The 18,516-nt window shown below is 37.1% G+C and overlaps 1 protein-coding gene across 3 annotated transcripts in view; it reads right to left on the bottom strand.

Moving 5' to 3' along the window:
- The window catches only part of Pde4d (phosphodiesterase 4D), a 1,511,116-nt gene that overhangs the window by 902,318 nt on the left and 590,282 nt on the right, over positions 1 to 18,516 (bottom strand). For all 3 annotated transcript variants that reach the window (XM_031359970.1, XM_031359969.1, XM_031359971.1), the window contains one exon: positions 13,273 to 13,502. In XM_031359970.1, the coding sequence (XP_031215830.1) occupies positions 13,273 to 13,502 (230 nt within the window). The remainder of the gene's footprint in view (positions 1 to 13,272; positions 13,503 to 18,516) is intronic.

The following is an 18,516-nucleotide window of genomic DNA, read 5'->3' as shown; positions in this document are numbered from 1 at the left end:
AAGAAAATATCTAAAATAATAATAATAAAAAAAAGAACAAAAAAAAAAAACCTCTTTTGTTGTTTACTCTTTCAAAGCAGTAAGTTAAACACTTGTGGTCTTTGTAATACTTTTTAATTATTAAGCCAGACTCTGGGTTTAGTAGAATTGAGAACCCTGTTCCCTATTGTATGATCTCCAATGTCCCAGCAGTCCAGTCTTTGCCACACTGTTTCTTAGCAGCTGAGAACTGTGCTTGCCTAATAATGCCCAGTTCATACCCCTATTTGAGAAACTATGGGGTTGAGTAGGAACTTCCTTGGAAAGACTGGGTATATTAAGGCAAAATTCCAAAAATATCCATGTATTCTATAGGCAAGAATAGAATCACAGGTGGGTTGTCCCATATCATTAGCAGCTGAGTGGAAAACAAAAGTTAGATTAAATTGGAGCTGGAGATTCTGATTAATCTATACATAGATTAAAACTGGAGACTTTTAGAGTTGGGTTCTATCTCATTTTTCGTTGACTCTGAGGACATGATTTAATCCCTCCACATTGCAGTTCTCCCACCTGGGAAATGAAGAGAGTGGTGCCCACACGAGCCTGCCCAGTGTTTAGCACAAGGTGCATGCTAATACAGTCTTCCTCATTTGTCAACTTTTACAAGAAATGGAGATGAAAAACAATGAGGACTATTACCTTGTTTTTGTGGTTCAGGGAATTTATACACACATATATGTATATACACGTACGTTTTAAATGCACACATACAGGCACCATGTTGTAACACATAGTCTTCTCAACTTTCATATTGGCACCAAATCTCCTCCTTGATTGTTCTTATTTCACGCTTTTCTTTGGCCAATCATCAGATCTGTTGGAGTTTTAGGAAATAATACCTGATATGCAGCTAACGTTGTGAGCAGTGTCAAAGACTATGTCTGTATCTGTTTATTTTTATCCCACTAATACTGATCCTTTGGCTGGTCAATATACACCTCACAATCCACTGCCCTCCTAGATCCATCCTATTTCACTAGAAAACACCCCATAAGGAGCAGGTAGTTTACTCACATAGAATACATCATAATAAAAACAATTCTGAACTGTGGGATTGTAGCTGAAGTTTGAAGGTGGAGGGTAGACTAGAGATGGGCTATGTTCAGGTGGAAGGAGGGGTTGGGGGCCAAGGCATGACCACCAGGTTTCTCAAGATTGTTGTTTAGAGAAATCTATATTTTCTCAACTTCCAGGGATGATCTGTCTCTGAAATAATTCCTCCTAAGAACTTCATACATCTGTTCATATTCTTATATTCTCTGTCTATCTGTCTGTCTGTCTGTCTGCCTATCCACCTGTCTTGTCAGTCTGTCATTTTCTTACACTACAGTAAAGAGAAATGTCTTTTAGAGAACAAGAACACCTGGCCAAAGGCTTACTGGACATTTTTTTTTCCTTGTGATTGCCTTCCAAACATTTATATCAGAAACAACTAATAAATGTGAGATACTAAAAACAGTTAGATAAAGTTCCAGTGTTAAGAAGAATAGTCTGTTGGGTATCAGAGTTAATTCTCCTTCAGTAGAAGAAAGTAGAGGGAGAAGAAAAGAAGGAAAAGCAAAAAGTGAGGGAGTTCACACCAAGACAGAGAAGTTAAAAAAAATACTTATAAAGAATATTCTCTAGAGAGAGAAAAAGCATTCAGTTTTTAATTTCATGCTCTTAATTAATTGCAATGCAAGCCATTCTCATTAGGAGTCCATTTTAAGCCTACCAGCTTGAACAGTCAAAGGGGAATAATTACATGGAGGCCTGTCTTTATCTCCATACTGAGAGCTTTGTGAAGTTAGCCAGGGGCATCTCGAGAGGCTCTTCCCTCTGCCACCCTTACTTTGTCCCCCTTTACACACACACACACACACACACACACACACACACACACACACACACGTGTGTGTGCATATAAAGCATTGAAATGGAACTCACTTTTCTTGTTGCTTTCTCCAACTAAATTTACCACTGATAGTACAATTAAATTCTAGAAGACTCAAGAGTACTTCCTGCATCTTGATTTCTAAACCTGATACATTTCATAATAAATTCAAGGGCTGTGTCCTTGTCATGGTTCAGAGCCACAAGCAATAGAAATCACCACCTAGGCATAAACAAGAGAAATTTACCAAATGAATACAGAATAGTATTCAGAACGGACGGGGAGTTTGAAGAGCCAGACGTGAGCAGGATGATGCAAACCTAACAAGCAGCCAGGGACTTAATTTAATGGTTATATCCTCAGAATCTTCTTGGTCAACAGCACAGGGTGTGCTGGCTCTGGCCACATCACTAAGAGCCATAATACAATGCCATGATCTTTTTCAATTAACAGAGTTGCATATATTTTTGTGGGGCATATATATTTTGCATATATTTTAGCTTTGCTAGTGGAAGAAAGAACTCCCTCTTCTACTCAATCCAGACAAATTGGGGTCCTATATTCTGCCAAATTCCAATTATTTTACCTAGAAAGATTCTGATCTAGAGCAGTGGTTGTCACCCTTCCTAATGCTATGACCCTTTAATATAGTACTTCATGTTATAGTGACCACCAACTATAAAACTATTTTTGTCTCCACTTCTTAACTGTAACTTTATTACTGCTACGAATCATAATATAAATATCTGTATCTTCTTATGATCTTCTGACCCTTTTGAAGCAGTCATTTGACCCCCAAAGCGGTTGCAATCCACAGGTTGAGAATCACTGCTCTTAAGCCTTATAAATATCATTCCTCTGCCTTTCTGAAAACCTACAATATAGTGTTGGTGTCTCCTTCATTGCAGGGAGTTAATGCTCAGTTTTCTTTGATCATTTTTTTTTTTCTGATGGTGTTCTCTAGAAAGTTGTTGACAGAGAAGTGATTAAATAAATTAATCTGGGGGAAGATTGAAGGCCTATGAACCTTCCCCCATAGTTGCCAAATTTCCTATTTGACTATGTGCAAGCACACATATCATAGACTCACCTTATCACACTTTTTTCCTAGTATCTCACTCATTGTGTACCAGACATCAGGGGTTAGTAGATATTTAGATGTGTAAAACAGCTAATAAAGCTTGGATTTAATTTTATTACACTCTTGTTGATGGAATAAATTATATCAGAAAATTATGTTTTTCACATTGCTTTCCAGTTCTTAGACAGGTACAGATATGGTGCAGTGCTGTAACTTCAATATGGACATTCTTGTGTGCTTCCTTTTTTCCCAAATGGGTTTTTAAAGGCATCCATGCTTATCATAACAATCATCTTCATGACTACATAATGGTCCATGCATGTGAATTTTCACTACCATCCATTCACTGCTTACCAATAGCAAAGGGTATCTTTGACACATGAGAAGTTTTACAAAAATAATCAAAGTTATCAGCCCTCACCTCAGTTTCTTGAACTTATTAGAGCCTAAAAGACAAAAAGAAAAAAAAATGTGGGTTCTGATTTTAGTTTGTTACAACAACCTTCTAGAGGTTGATGAACCTTCCCATTTCTTCTCAAGACAAGTTGCAGCACTCACTGCTTAGGTCTTGATGGTGCAGTTATCCTTTGGTAAACATAGCGTACTATAAAGTTGTTAAATTAGAGTCACAGATACTATCTTAGGACATTTGGATTCAAATTAAAAGAATTGCCATGCCAAGGTAACAAAAGATACAATGAAAAACTGTGCTAATGTTAGGTCTCATGCATGCAATTCTTTCGGATAGTAAAGCAATGTGCTTCATCATTCAGGGTACCATAAGTGCTGTGCAAGCTTCCAAGGAAAGGAAGCCACTAATAGGTGTGTGGGCAGGTTTGGAGGAGAGAAAGGGATGAGAAGATTGTGTGAGTATAATCTCAAAATTTAAAACAAATACTTGTTAGAAAAGTACATGGAGTCAGTAGAGCCTACTGACTACTTATGGTGGCTTGAATAAGAAATGTCTCCCATTGTCTCAGGCATTTGAATACTTGGTCCAGTTGAAGTTCAAGAGGCATAGGCTTGTTGGAGGAGTTAGACTTTGAGAGTTTAAAAACTCAAGCCATTTCCAGTTTGCTCTATCTCCTGTGTGCATTATGAAGATGTGAATTCAGCTGCCTCCCACCCACTGCCATTCTTTGCTGCTATGGTATTAACAGGCTTTTATCTCTCTACAACCATAGGCCAAAATAAACTCTTCTACAAAAAATAATAGGCTTCAGGTTACTTTATACTAAATTCTGAAAATAATATATCGCTTCCAAATTCATGGAAACACAGTACACGCACTGTTTTATCAAGGCCACTAAAGCGACCCAATTTATTAAAGAATGCATTCTGTGAATAGAATTAACCACATAAATTTTACGGCCTAAATTCACATGATTAACTAGAATAGTGCTCACATTTCAGAGTTCAGTGTTTGAAAGGGAAGAGGAGGCTACAGTGGTTAAGCCGGCCATCATTTCTAAGAAAGGAAATTTGCAAATAAAAACCTGAATGCTACCTCAGAACACTTAAGTTGTTACATTATCAAATAAGATAATTAGAGCTAGGTATAAAAGAGTTTAAAATACATTATACCCCCCACTGAACATAAAAATGAATACCCACTTTTAAAAGCACCCTCATTTTCTATATTCTATTATAATAAATCTAAGAAGCAGCTGAATAATTTAGAAAATGCCAACATCTTCAAAACTAGAAGATGCTGCTGTTTGTAATAGATGCCAAAAGTCTCAAGAACTCCAGAGTATCATAGTAGAACTTGCAGTGAGGTTTACAAGCCATGATCCACCCGCTCCACTGAGTAAGTATCTCTCTGTTAGGGGACAGCTAGGAGATTCATATAAATGTTTGTGAAATTAGCTCTCCTTGACTCCTACAGGAGAGCCATCTGAGACAATTTCTTCCCTCTCTGTGTGTGCTCTTTTGATGACTAGGCCTGACCTTACTCTGTCATTTCTCTCTGGTTTAAATCCTACTCTCATTGTTCTCTTGCTCAGTGAAGTTCAGCAGAATTTTCTTCTCCCCAGGGTGAATAAAACACTCCTGCATTTCAAGCCTCTACTGGAAGGTTAGCTCACGTCCTAACTTCTTCCCAACCAGGTGTCTCCTGAGGAATCACTTCCTTGTGACACACTGAGGGAAGGCTGTTCTATTTTCTCCTAGCTGAGCTTCCGTGAGTCTACTTCCACTTATCCATATGTATATACTGATGATCATGTCTCCCCTCTCTTGATTAAACCTTTCTTTTGACAGCTATGCTAATCTCATTCATCTCTGGAACCAGTGATTTATGTATTACTGTTTCTTCCTATGTTTTGCAATGAAGTAAGTGGTTCAGTGGGATCACATTAGGAAGTATCTGACACCAAAACAACTTATATGATTTTAAAAAGTCAAGTTGGCATGAGAAATGATTAGCTACTCATACCAGATGCTAGAGTGTGATGAATTCATATTCTCTTCCCTCTTTAGTGTTTTGGAGACCATGAACTCTAACATCTTGATTTATAAATAAAAACTATTTTCTGCTATTAGCCAATACCTCTAAGAGTAAAATATCATGGTATATTACATAGCCAGGGAATCCTTAATGCAGATACCAGGAATTCTGCAATAATAAAAATGAATCACACTGTGAAGAAAGGACACTGTCGTTAATTAATTACCCTACTATTTTGTAAACTGTGAACATGGCAGATAATGTGAACCCTTCAGAAAATCTATGATGTGTGAAGAAAAGAAGTCAGCATTTTGTTTTGTTTATTTTAGATTAAAAACACAAATTGCTACTCATTATCAAAATAAAATGTTGTCAATAAACATAGTAGGGAGAAAGTACTCCATTATTCTGGGACTAATTTTAGTCTTGAAAAATCATATTATAAAGCCAAAGTTGACTAGACTTAATTGAACAGAAAGGTTATGATGGTTGGTGATTAACTTAAAACTTTTAGCATAGATCATTATGTAAATACATTGAAATTAAATAAATCAGAAGCAAAAGAATTATATTTCTTCTATGTTGCTTGTGTCTTCAACTCTGTTAGGCATATTGCTTCTTATCTTTTTTCACTTATTCATTTTTAAAACCACTTACAGCCTAAGAATGATGCATTGCTACTGAATCTCTCACAATCATGGTTATGTGTCCCCCACCAGCCATAGTCAGCTGTGCCCAGTAGATTATAGATGTTTTATATAATGTTCAATAAGACCCTGGCAAATGAATCTCCTGATACATGAGCACACAATCAATATAAGATGTAGGCTCAACAAGGAGGTTGTGGCATACAACCCTTTAGCTTCATAAATCTTTACAACTAAAATACCTCAAAGATAAAATATCCTCCTGCTATTACCTCTTCACATTAGAAGGGTGCAGATGTGGAAAGACAGAGACGTCTGCTCTAAACAGATTTCTGCTATTCTTTTCACCTTTTGTTCGGATTTCAGTTGAGTCACTAAATGCCAAAATTTTTATGATTTTTATTTTTTTGTGTGTGTTCACTGTGGTGTACACTTTGTACTCAAGAGAACTAGGCATTGAACATTCGATCAAAGACTTCATCATCAACAGGCATCTGGGACTGCCCCCCCCCCATGCGAATGACACACCACTCGTGGAAGTCTGTAAGAACCTCGTAAAATGAACTTTATATGACTAAATAATTCTCCCATGAGCTATTTAATCCCCAGGAGGGATCCTTTCTTCCTTTAAATTCTTTTCATTTTTAAAATAGGACACAGTGTTATAAATGTACCCAGTGTACTCCCCCAGACAGGTAATAGGATGCCAGTGATGAAGAAATGCTCGTAATATTCTCCTCCCACATATAGGCCTGGATATTATACATCCATCTAGAGTTATGTCATCCCATCACAAGGGAACAACTTGCTCCTTGGCTCTTCTTTATTATGGCCAATGCTGCAGTGAACAATGACTAGAGAGATTTAGCACCTCCTCGCTCCCCTTCCTCTACACTCTGGAACAGGGAGTGATTGCCTTATATGTGTCAAGCTAAATTCTTCTTCGAGTACCTGGGGTACATGAGCCACCCAGGGAACATAAGCTAGTTTTTGAGCTGGGGGCCAGATGGAACTCATGATTCCTTTCAGGGGTTGTGAACAGGGTAAACATGGAAAAATCAGTTTTTACTTATAGGAATAAACTGGAAGGACAACCTCTACTGTCATTGCAAACACAGTTGAATAGCATTTAAATCAGGACTGTCATCTGCCAATGAGGCTAACAGAAAGATGAAGACTTATTGACATACATACAAGTCCTGCAGTAATGATGACTCTCTGAGTCAGAAACAGAAGTCAGCCTCCCTCTGACATCTTCTAGAACATCTATCTCTACCCTGAAGTTATTAGTAGGATCTCTTCAAAGCCAGCTTCTGAAAGTGAGATCATAATACCTAAAACAAATATTACTCTTTTCCAACACTTTCCCCAAAGAGTATAGTGGTAGAAGCTCTTGTTTATCAAGCACATACAAAATGTCAAAAACAAAACAATTGTAACTATTTTGCCTTTGCAACTAACCTATGAAGTTGCGACCCCATTTTCCTCTTTTACCCTTACAGAGATAGGCACTTGAAGTCCCTTCCCAAGATGCAATGCGGGTGAAGGACAAGGTGGAGCTCATAGCCAAGCTACCCAGAGCAGAGCCCCAGCCTCTGTCTAATTACAGCGCAATCACCAAAAGCATGGTGTAATTCCATCCTCAATATTCTTCTGTCTGCATCTCTGCTGCCTGTGCATCCCAGGTGCTACTAGCCACCACCCCAGGAGCCAACAACCATTCTCCCCAGAGGGATTTACTCTGAGAGTTAGTGGTGTGTGTACCAAGCTGCTACTTCCTTATTAAGCAAGATCTACAGAACCTACACATAGTATTCTCTTTTGTGCCATTCCCCCACCCTCACCCCCCGGCTTTCTGATCTCGTCTCTTTCCTCCTACCTTCTGTCATTTCTGCACTAGATCTCTTAAGCTCTCATTTCCTGATATTTCAGGGTTTTTTGTTTGTTTGTTTGTTTTGTTGTTGTTTGTTTTTTTGTCAAGTGCAAATGCTTACAATTTTGAGGGCCCACCATGTTGAAGAAAACCCAAACAGGAAATAAAAATTCAAATTGCTATCTATGAGAAAATACTCATACCACAACACATTTATCTAATACACTCTTATGTCTAAACTACCTAAAGGATCCTTTAAATTTAACAAGTAAAAGAAAAACTAGATAAGTATTCAACTGCATATGCCACAAAGGAGGTATCAAAAATGTTCAACAATATATGAAAATGTAAACAATACAACTATTTATAATGGAAACCTAAACTAAAACCACATTAAGATACAAGTTCATGGGGCTGGAGAGATGACTCAGTGGTTAAGAGCACTGGCTGCATTTCCAGAGGTTCTGAGTTTAATATCCAGCAAACCACATGGCAACTCACAACCATTATGGGATATGATGTTTTCTTAAGCTACAGCATGTTCATAGGTACATAAAATAAATAAACATCTTAAAAACAAAACCAAAAGAAACCTTTAACTGTTCATCAGCATAAACAGTAGCTAGAATAGAGAATTTCTGTACATTGGTTCAAATTGTTGGAACTGATGAAGTCCTGGGTGAATGTATTCAAGAATCTCAGTGCCTTCCTCTGGTCCAAGTGTTTATGAATATCCAGTGATCCAAAACAAACAACCCCCTAACATCTATAGTTTCCTCCATTCAATTCCTAGGAATATAACTGAAAAGAATTAGCCCACATGTCTATAAAAGATTTGCTCAAGAATGTTCATCGAGCTGTAGTCGTGATATCACCATGCTAGAATTAACTCCAATGCCAACTCCAATGCCTATCAATCAGTAAGGAGACACAGGAAAAGTAAATTATGATATATTACAAAGTATACAGTAAATCTTAACAAAACTAACAAAACAAAACAAAAAAACAAAAAAAACACACCAATGATAATTTCACTAACACTTACAGATTAAAAACAAAATACATTTTGAGCTAAGATGCCAAACTCAAGGAAAATAGGGATAGGAACTTGTCTCTATGAAATCCAAGAACAGGCAATACTACTCTTTATTGATAAGTCAAAAAGAGGCATACATTCAAGCTTTACATATTTTCCAGTTTGTTCTTTATGGCTTAATAAGATTTGTCAACACTAATGGATTGTAAATTTCTTAGGAAGGATATATTTAAAATCACAGCAATCCAGGTTACTTCACTATCTTTATATGATTTCAAACTGTTAATAGTTGTCCTTATTTCAAAGAAGGTCAATCAATGTCCAGAGAATTTGAAAAACACTACCCTATGTTGGACACTAACTGATGGGTAGGTTCAAACTTCTTGGTTATGCAGCTTTAACAATCCTATTTTGTGCTCACAACAATACACACACACACACACACACAAACACACACACACAGACAGGGACACGTGCACACATGTATGCATACACAACCTAGCTGCTTAGGCATAGTTTTAGCCAATGGTTAAAGAACACATTCACATTGCTTATAACATATCCATTCTCTAGACTCCACACTACTATTGTAATTGTTAACTTACATCAACTCTAGTGCCCATATAAGACCAGTTTTATTAAGCATCACCAAGAAAATGGGAGGGGCTTATGGGACAATACCTTTTACCTAGGAACAACTGGCTATTTACAGTCTGCCCTCTATTGTGTATGTTCTACTGAAGCCATCAGATGTTAGTAGATAAGTCCAAATACATGGTCACACTCGTGCCCCGAGTTCATCTGGGTAGATCACAAAATAAAGTGAATAGAATTTAATGAGAGAGGGAGATTTGTGATATAAGTGGGAAGAGGTGACAGAGAGTTGGGATTAGAATGGACAATATTCATGTTGCACATATGTGAAAGAGTAAGTAATAACAACAACAATAATAATAACAATAATTCAGAAAGAGAAAATAAAGATCACTTCCTTACTAGAAAAAAAATCACTTCAAAGTATAATTATGCAAGTCTTACTAATTAAGGGGCCTCTGCTTTTCAGTCTCTCTGACCCAAGTACTTCATGAGGAGACTGCTAGCATCTATAGTCTCGTTCTTGTAGTCTAAGGTTCCTATACCTATGCAGGGTGCCCCCAGGGCTACAGTGTGGTTTCTTTCAGGTGAAGAACATATTTCTAGACTCACCACCACCTGATAATTGAAAGAGCCATATGATATCAAAGATGGTTTGCTCTGAGATCATATACATATGAGCAACAGTAAATGAACTCACTAGATCATATTTATGTTTATATAGATGTGTAAAAATAATAACCAAGGTTATAGAAATCATGAGCTTGAGAGGAATTTCGCCATGGGGAGCACTGGAGAAAAGGAAATCAGTGGGATCAGAGGATAATTATGGGATTATTTATAATGGAAAATTTCAAACTTGAAAACAAAAAAGCTATGATGCTGAGAAAGAAAGGAAGATAAATCCAAATGTTTGCAAGTCTCCTTTCCCATTGACACAGATACAGTGGCTAAGGTCTCAGAACAAATTGACAAGAGAACTGAGGGGCACACTGGCTCTTACTAAAGGCTAACTGGGCTCTGATCAACTTATCAAGAGTAACATGAATCTCCCCCATCCCTTCTTTGATACCACAATATCATGATTCCATGGTTTGGAAGGAATCTCATGTTCTAATTTAAATGAAAGGGCTGCAAAGTAACATTTCTAACTTCTAACTTCTGGAATTTATATATCTTAATTTCCTGACACCTGATATTTAATTCAAAACTTATTTTTGTTTTCTTAGGTCATAGCAGTCCCTTCAATAACTCTCTTGTCTTTGTTTTCTGCTTACTGGCTATTCTTCGTGGCTTCTCTTAGCTGCCTTTTGGAACAAAAGGTTATCTTTGTCTCTTTGTAAAACACACATTTATTTCTTTATCATATTGCATACATATGTAAACAGTAAGCACTGAAACTTGAGTCTCTGGTTCTTCATTGAGAGAAAAGCAAATTTTGAAACAACAAAAGTTCTAGGATGCTGGCATCTTAAATCCTTAAGTCCCTTGTCACTTGGGAACTCTGTTTGTTTTGAGCAACACATTCAAATTTAATTAAATACGTTTAGCTCTTACCTAAGGTTTTTAATTATACACATTATCAAACTACACAGAGATGATATTAAGTACACTTCAGCATTTTCTTTTAAAAGCACATGACCTTGAAATGAGAAATCATGTTATCCACCAAACTTCTCAGATACCAACATTAATTTAGTATATCAGAAACTTAAATTAGTCCAGTGAAATTTAATTAGAAAGCCTTCCTCCTCAAGTGTGGAGAAAGCAAGGCAATTATTCTAAGATGCACCTTGTGCACAGAAAAGAGTTAATTAGGGCTATGACTGCTGAATTTTAAATGGTCAATTTCAAAGAGGGACCCTGAGTTGTCCTTTAGGGACTCCTTTCCGAAGGCCTCATTTCTCACCATTCCTTATACTGCAGGTATGGATCTTTATGCCCAAATGTTGGTATAGAGACTGTGGTTTCTGTCTCCCACCCACTTTTCTCCTGGAAGTTTGGACTGGTCCATCCTAGGCTCCTAGAAAGAAGAGAGGGTGACTACTCACAGTGGGAAATCTGGACACTGAGTTCAATGCAGAATTCCTGGTGAGGGCATTCCTGGGGAAAACTTCACTAGTGATCCAGTATAACTCATGGATGGAGCAGTCGCAATTCTGTTTTGGAGGGGATTTTTGGATGGTTGTGTCTGACCAGGTGTCCATGTGGCTTTCTCTTTGATGACTTTTCTTTAAAACTGATCATTACAATAAATCATAACCATAAGAATAACTCATGGATTACAGATGTTCTCTGAGATGATCACTTAGGGGTGATCTTGGGAATATCTGACATCCTGGGGTCTGAATCCTCTTCGCTACATCAATGAATACCAGTGGAGCTGATTCAAATCAAGTTCAGGGCTACAGTACTTTTACAAAGAATCCTCACATCAGGTTGCCACATTCAATTCCTGCCTGTCATAGTATGAAACTGTTCAATATTTATTTACACAGTTCCCTTATGTATAATTGATCAAGAAAAATATAATAATGTATACTTCCTCTTTTCATTCTAACAAAGTGAGAATTTATGATCTTCTTATTTAGCAGCAATTGATTTTACTTTCTTTTTAAACATCACGGGGCTTGTAGACTGGTAAGTAATGGTTTAAGAAGCTAAATTCAACTAAATTCAATATTCCTAGAGTTGAATTACTAGACAAATTTCTTTTGAGCACATTCTTTTTTTTTTTTTTTTTTTTTTTGTAAATCTGGAAAGTGCCTTCCCTAGAAATGCTTTTCACCTTGCAGAGGATGAACAAGAGTCCTTTATGTAGCACAAGTGATTTTTCTGGCATCTTGTAGGAAATACTTGGGAATCTGTGTACATATGAGCATCTGGCTTCCTCTTTCTTTTCCATCCAAACTTCTTTAAGATGCAGCTAACCAGGCAAGCAAACAGTAGATGTGTCCACTAGCTTCACTTCACTGTTTCATGGGCCAATGTTACTATTAAAGGGTAAATTATCCATTGCCAAGCAGATCAAAAGCCATAGGAAGTACTCACCCTGCTGAAGTAGGAAGTTGTACGGCGCAGACAGACTTTTGCTGACTCTATTCTACCTACTGAGGCTAAATGAAATTGATTTATTAATATCAACACTGATAAGTGCTAAAATAGCATTCAGGTAATAGCTTAGAGTATCAGAGGCCAAATTACTAGGTTCATGAATATAATCGCTTATCTTCATTTATTCTAATTATAGTGTAGTATAGTCTTAATTCCAGATTCATTTTGTCTCAATGAATTATTACCTACAGTTTCTGCCTGTGTCTGCCTACATGATAATTAATCCATTAGTTATCATTTGCTAAGAACTGTAAAAACCACTTATGGCCAGTCTACATTTTTCTGGTACAAAAATAATGGATGTTTTTTCCTGGATGCTTGCAAGAAGTCACCCAGTACTTTTCAACATTCTCTTGTGAAATGGTTCAGCTGAAATGTCTCATCCTACAGAAACAGATGTTACCTGAAGAAACCCTTTCATTCTTCTTCTTCTTTTGTTTTTGAATCAAATACTCATTGTCTTCAAATCCAACAATGTGCCCCCCAAGCAAACCCTAAAACATTCCACATAACAATAGGCATCAACAATGTCTACTTGTGGAAGCATCACCAAAGGCACTCACCCGCTTGAGTCTGCAGATGTGACAGCAATCAGAGGCAGGATTTTCAAGGGGAGGCTAGTTGGTCGAGGGATGTTCTCCGATTCGCTTCTCAAGTCTGTCTGTTCCAACTGTCTGAAGGCAAGAGGAGGAAGCTGGATGCTGCGGGAAGAAAGTCTCCGTACTAGATAGGGCTCCATTCCACGGAACGGGTCCTCTTCTTCATTACAGGAGTGCAATGTTTCCTCAGATGCCTAAGGCAAAGTTCAAGAAAGTCCACAGAATTAATAGGAGTCCAAGTATGTGTCATAATGTAGTGACATATGTCCTTGGGGGAAAAAATTAAGTGCATCTTACACATGAAAAAATACTGATTGGCAACAAACAACATTGGTCTAACACTATCTGCTGTAAGAGTATAACTCATAACTCATACATAGGCTGGGTTTTTATTTTGGCTTGGTCATAGCAGTTGGTGTCCCTAGCAATTTTGGAATTTACTAACTTTGTGTGTGATTTCTATAAAATCAAAGATGAACGAAGTGTTTTTTCTACTTTTGTGGGATGAATGGCAATAAACTCATTTTATTACATGTTTTGATATATACATTGCTAAGATATATGTATTAGTGCATTTTTCCTATAAGAATGCTTATGGAGAAGGAAGTAAACTTTTCCACTATTTTTTATGTTTCTATTTATTATATTTATACTTTTCTGTTCTTAAGCAATTAAAATATTTCTCCTTTTTAGATTTCTATCTTTAAATTATTTAAATTTTATTTTTACTTTCTTTTTGAATTATATTTAATCATTTCTGTTTGTTTGTTTATTGTTTATTTACTGCCTTGTTTCTCCTCTCTCTCCCAGTGCTGGGATCAAACCCAGGACCTCACATGTGCCATGCCAGTGAACTACATCTATAACCTTTAATGTTCTGTTTTTGTTTGTCAGTTTTGAGATAGGGTCTCTCTAACTTAGAATATCCATATATTCAATAGTATTTAATGTCCCTTCTTTCAGAGTTCCTGGAGTAACTAAAATTACAGACATGTGCCATCATATCTGGGGACACTCCCCCCACCCCCAAATACATACTTATTTTTGTTTGTTTGTTTGTTTGTTTGTTTGAGATGTGGTCTCATGTAGTCTATGCCGACCTCAAACTTGCAGTCAGCCTCTATTTTTCCAGTTGTAAAATTTTGGTTGAGTCATAACTACTGGGATTGAATCTTTATCCATGCTAGCCAAGAATTCCACCCACTGAGCTATATCATCAGCCATATGTGTATGTATGCGTGAGTGTGCATGTATCAAGCCCAAGGTCTTTGTGCTTTGCTTCTTAGCTATGTTACTAGCCCAAATGAAAGGAACTTATCCCATGTCTAGCCATAACACAGGCTTACCAGGAGACATAAGTTCTAGCTGCCAACTAATCTCCAACAACACAGGTAAATGGAGTCTGGGGTGGTAAAGCCTAAACCCAGTGAGCTTCTCTATCTAATACAGTATGTGTTTTGTTTGTTTGTTTGTTTACCCAAACTTATGATTTACAACCAAAGAAGCTACAGGGAAAAGTATACTACCATGGCCAGTTTAAAATAAATCAACACGGCACAACACACTAATATCCTAAGACACATGATCAGGAGAAGGTCATTTATTTTAAAGGCTATTGAGTCAAATTATAAGAGCCGTCTATCACAACAGGCATGCAAATCTCAATGAAAAACACAATATATATGAAAATGATGAAACACCAAACAAACAAAACTAAGTTAAGGTTGTCTTTAGGGAACAGATCCTAGAGACATCAAGGTAGAAGAAACACCAGAAATAAACTCAAAAGAGTGATTTTTTTTAAAAAGAATGTTCCTGTCTAAAAGAAATGCAGGGACAAAGATGGAGCAGAGACTGAGGGAACAGCAGACCAGTGACTAGTACAACTTGGGATCCATCCCATGCTCAGGCACCAAATCCTGACACTATTACTATTACGCTATCACTACTGGACTGAGGTCAGGGACCCCTATGGAAAATTAGGGGAAGGACTGAAGGGAATGGCAACCCCATAGGAAGACCAACAGTGTCAACTAAACTGGACCCCTGGGATCCCCTAGAGACCAAGCCACCAACGAATGAGCATACATCAGCCGGTTTGCAGACCCTGGCACATGTGTAGCAGAAGACTGCCTTGTCTGGCCTCAGTTGGAGAGGATGCGACTAATCCTGTAGAGACTTGATGTACCAGGGAAGGGGGATGCCTTGGGATGGAGAGAAGCACCCTCTCAGAGGCGAAGGGGAGGGAGGATGAGATAAAGAACTCTTGAGAAGGGGTACAAGGAGGAGGGGGCAACATTTGGGATGCAAATAAATAAAATAATTAATTAAAAAACAAAAAAGAGAGCAAGAATGTTAATCTCTTTGGATCTATGGATTGTAGCTTGGTTATCAGCTAATATCCACATATAAGTGAATATATACCATATTTCCATATTTATCTTACTTGATCTGGGTTACTTTCTTCATGATATCCCCCGCCCGCCAAGTTCCATTCATTTAATGCAAATTCCATGATGTTATTTTTAACAGTTGAGTAATATTCTATTAATGAAAATTTACTACATTTTCTTTATTCATATGTTGAGATTGAGGGACAGCTAAGTTGTTTCCTATTTCTCCATATTATGAATAGAGAAATGAATGTGGTTTAGCAAGTGTCTCTGCTTTGATTTGCTTTTCCCTGATGACTAAAGGTGTTGAACATTTTTAAGTGTTTCTCAATCACTTGAGTTTCCGCTTTTGAAAATTCTCTGTTCAGATCTGGATCCCCATTTTAATTTGGTTATTTGTCCCTTGATATCTTGTTCCTTGAGTATTTTGTATTCTATGGTTTTAACTATCTATCGGGTGTCTACTTGGTAACAGTCTTTTTCCATTCTGTAGGCTGCTACTTTGTCCAAACGATGGGATCCTTTGTTGTTCAGAGGCTTCTTAGTTTCATGGGGTCCCATTTATCTATTAATTGATCTTAGTGCCTGTGCTAATGGTGTTTTTTTCAGAAAGTCTTTTCCTGTGCCAGTTATTCCCTACTTCTATCATGTTCAGTCTATCTGATTTTATGTTGAAGGCTCTAATCTACTTGGACTTGAATTTTATTTAAGTAATAAATATGGATGTATTTGGATTCTTATACATGCAGCCATCTAACTGGACCAGAACCATTTTTGAAGATGCTGTCTTTTTTTTTTTTTCAGTGTAAAGTATGTGTGTGGATTTATTTCTGGTTCTTCATTCCAGTCCCACTGATCAAGATGTCTGCTTTTGTGCCAATACTATGCTGTTTTAATTACAATGGTGATAATTCCAGAAATTCATTTATTATTCAGAATTGTTTTAGATAATCTGTTTTTCTGTTTGTTTCTTTGTTTTGTTTTTATATGAAACTGAGAATTTCATGCTGGGCAGTGGTAGTGCATGCCTTCAATCCCAGCACTTGGGAGGCAGAGGCAGGTGGATTTCTGATTTGGGGGCCAGCCTGGTCTACAGAGTGAGTTCCAGGACAGCCAGGGCTACACAGAAAAACCCTGTCTCACAAAACAAAAACAAACAAACAAAAAAAAAACCAACAACAAAAGAATTGTCCTTTCAAGGTCTGTAAAGAATTGTGTTGGCATTTCTATAGAGATTGCCTTGAATCTGTAGATTGCTTTTGATGGGATGGCCATTTTTACTATATTAAAATTACTATAGATCCATGAACACGGGAGATCTTTCCATCTTTTGATTTCCTCTTCAACTGGTTTCTTGAAAAGAAGTTTTGAATCACATAAGCCTTGTATTTGTTTGGTTAGAGATACCCCAAAGACATTTTATATTATTTGAAGCTACTCTGAAAGGTGCTGTTTCCCCGAGGATGTTCTTAGTCCTTTTGTGATTTGTGAATAGGAGTGCCTCTTCTATATGAATGAGGAGGCTGACACTAAGCTTCCAAGCCTCCTCTCCCTGTTTTCTGTGTGACAGAAGTAGCATGAGGCACCTTGGCAAGTTCACGACTCTTATCTTTTATTTTCTGGGTAGGATTCCATATATAACACACATTTTCAAGTCACTTGGCAAGTGGCAAAGAAGACTTTGTGAGGAGGAATTTTAAAGGTATAAAAGAAAATCTGAGTGCCCAATAACTACACCTAGATTTTACAAATTTGCCATATGCTATCTACATCTGAAGGCAAAGCAGATCTACTATAAAATAGAAAACTGAATATTTTGGTTGTAGTTGAAGGAAAGTATACCATGGGGGCAGTAATTGGCTCTAAGGAGCTGAAAAGTCTGCTCTTAGTAACATTTATTATATGTACCTATTCAAAATCATGAAGTCATCCAATGCTGCACTGTGCTTCAACAGAGAAGTCAGCTTTTGAATCCTCACATTCCCATACATACTTGTGCTCTTTGAGAGTAATTCAACCCTTTTCTAAGAAAGCAACTGATTTAAAAAATACTACTATTAGCCTAGAAGGATCAAATGAGACCATGCACGTAGGGATATTCAGAGCTGATGGCCTGCATGGAGTAATCAGTCACAAATGGCGATTTCCTTTCTTTTGAGGATTGTAAGTGAAGAAACTCATACCTAGCGAGCAAGCATCTTTCCAGAAAGTTTGCATTTTTTTTGTTGTAAATTCAGACCATAGCAATTCTGGAGCATCCAGAACAAGTTTAGAATCTTTGTTTAACTCTTTAACATATCGATCTCTTTAAACACATTTAACTGCTTTGTAAATCAGAAACTGAGATAATTCCTTCTGAGGCTAAGATAATAGTACTTGCATCTCAGGACCATGTCCTCTCCCAGATGTAGAACACAGACATCTTGTGCTCAAAACAATTGCAGCTAACATCATCAGAAGGCAAGCGCATCCCCTATATCGTTTTTTATAGAACTACATTGCCTTCCGTTTTGCTTGTTTTCCTTGTTGATTTCCAAATCAAAAATGTATTTCTTACTGATCTCTCTCCTGAAAGTGGGAGTGCCTTGTCTTATTTTAGTGACAAATGGAATACAAGAAGGACCTTCAAAAAGTAACACAGAAACCAAAACTAAAACAGGGCACTCACTTATTACAAATCTACATGTACAGATTGAGATTTTGATAGTAATTTTAATATAGTAAAAACATCACAAAACAATGTTAACAATAATAACTAACATTTATTGAGAATTTATTAAGTGGTACTATAGTTCACATAATCTTTCTTGAATTT

The sequence above is a fragment of the Mastomys coucha genome, unplaced genomic scaffold (genome assembly GCF_008632895.1).
Source record: "Mastomys coucha isolate ucsf_1 unplaced genomic scaffold, UCSF_Mcou_1 pScaffold8, whole genome shotgun sequence".
NCBI classification, from domain to species: Eukaryota; Metazoa; Chordata; class Mammalia; order Rodentia; family Muridae; genus Mastomys; species Mastomys coucha.
The sequence above is the reverse complement of the archived record's forward strand: the minus strand, read 5'-3'. Positions and strand labels throughout refer to the sequence as shown.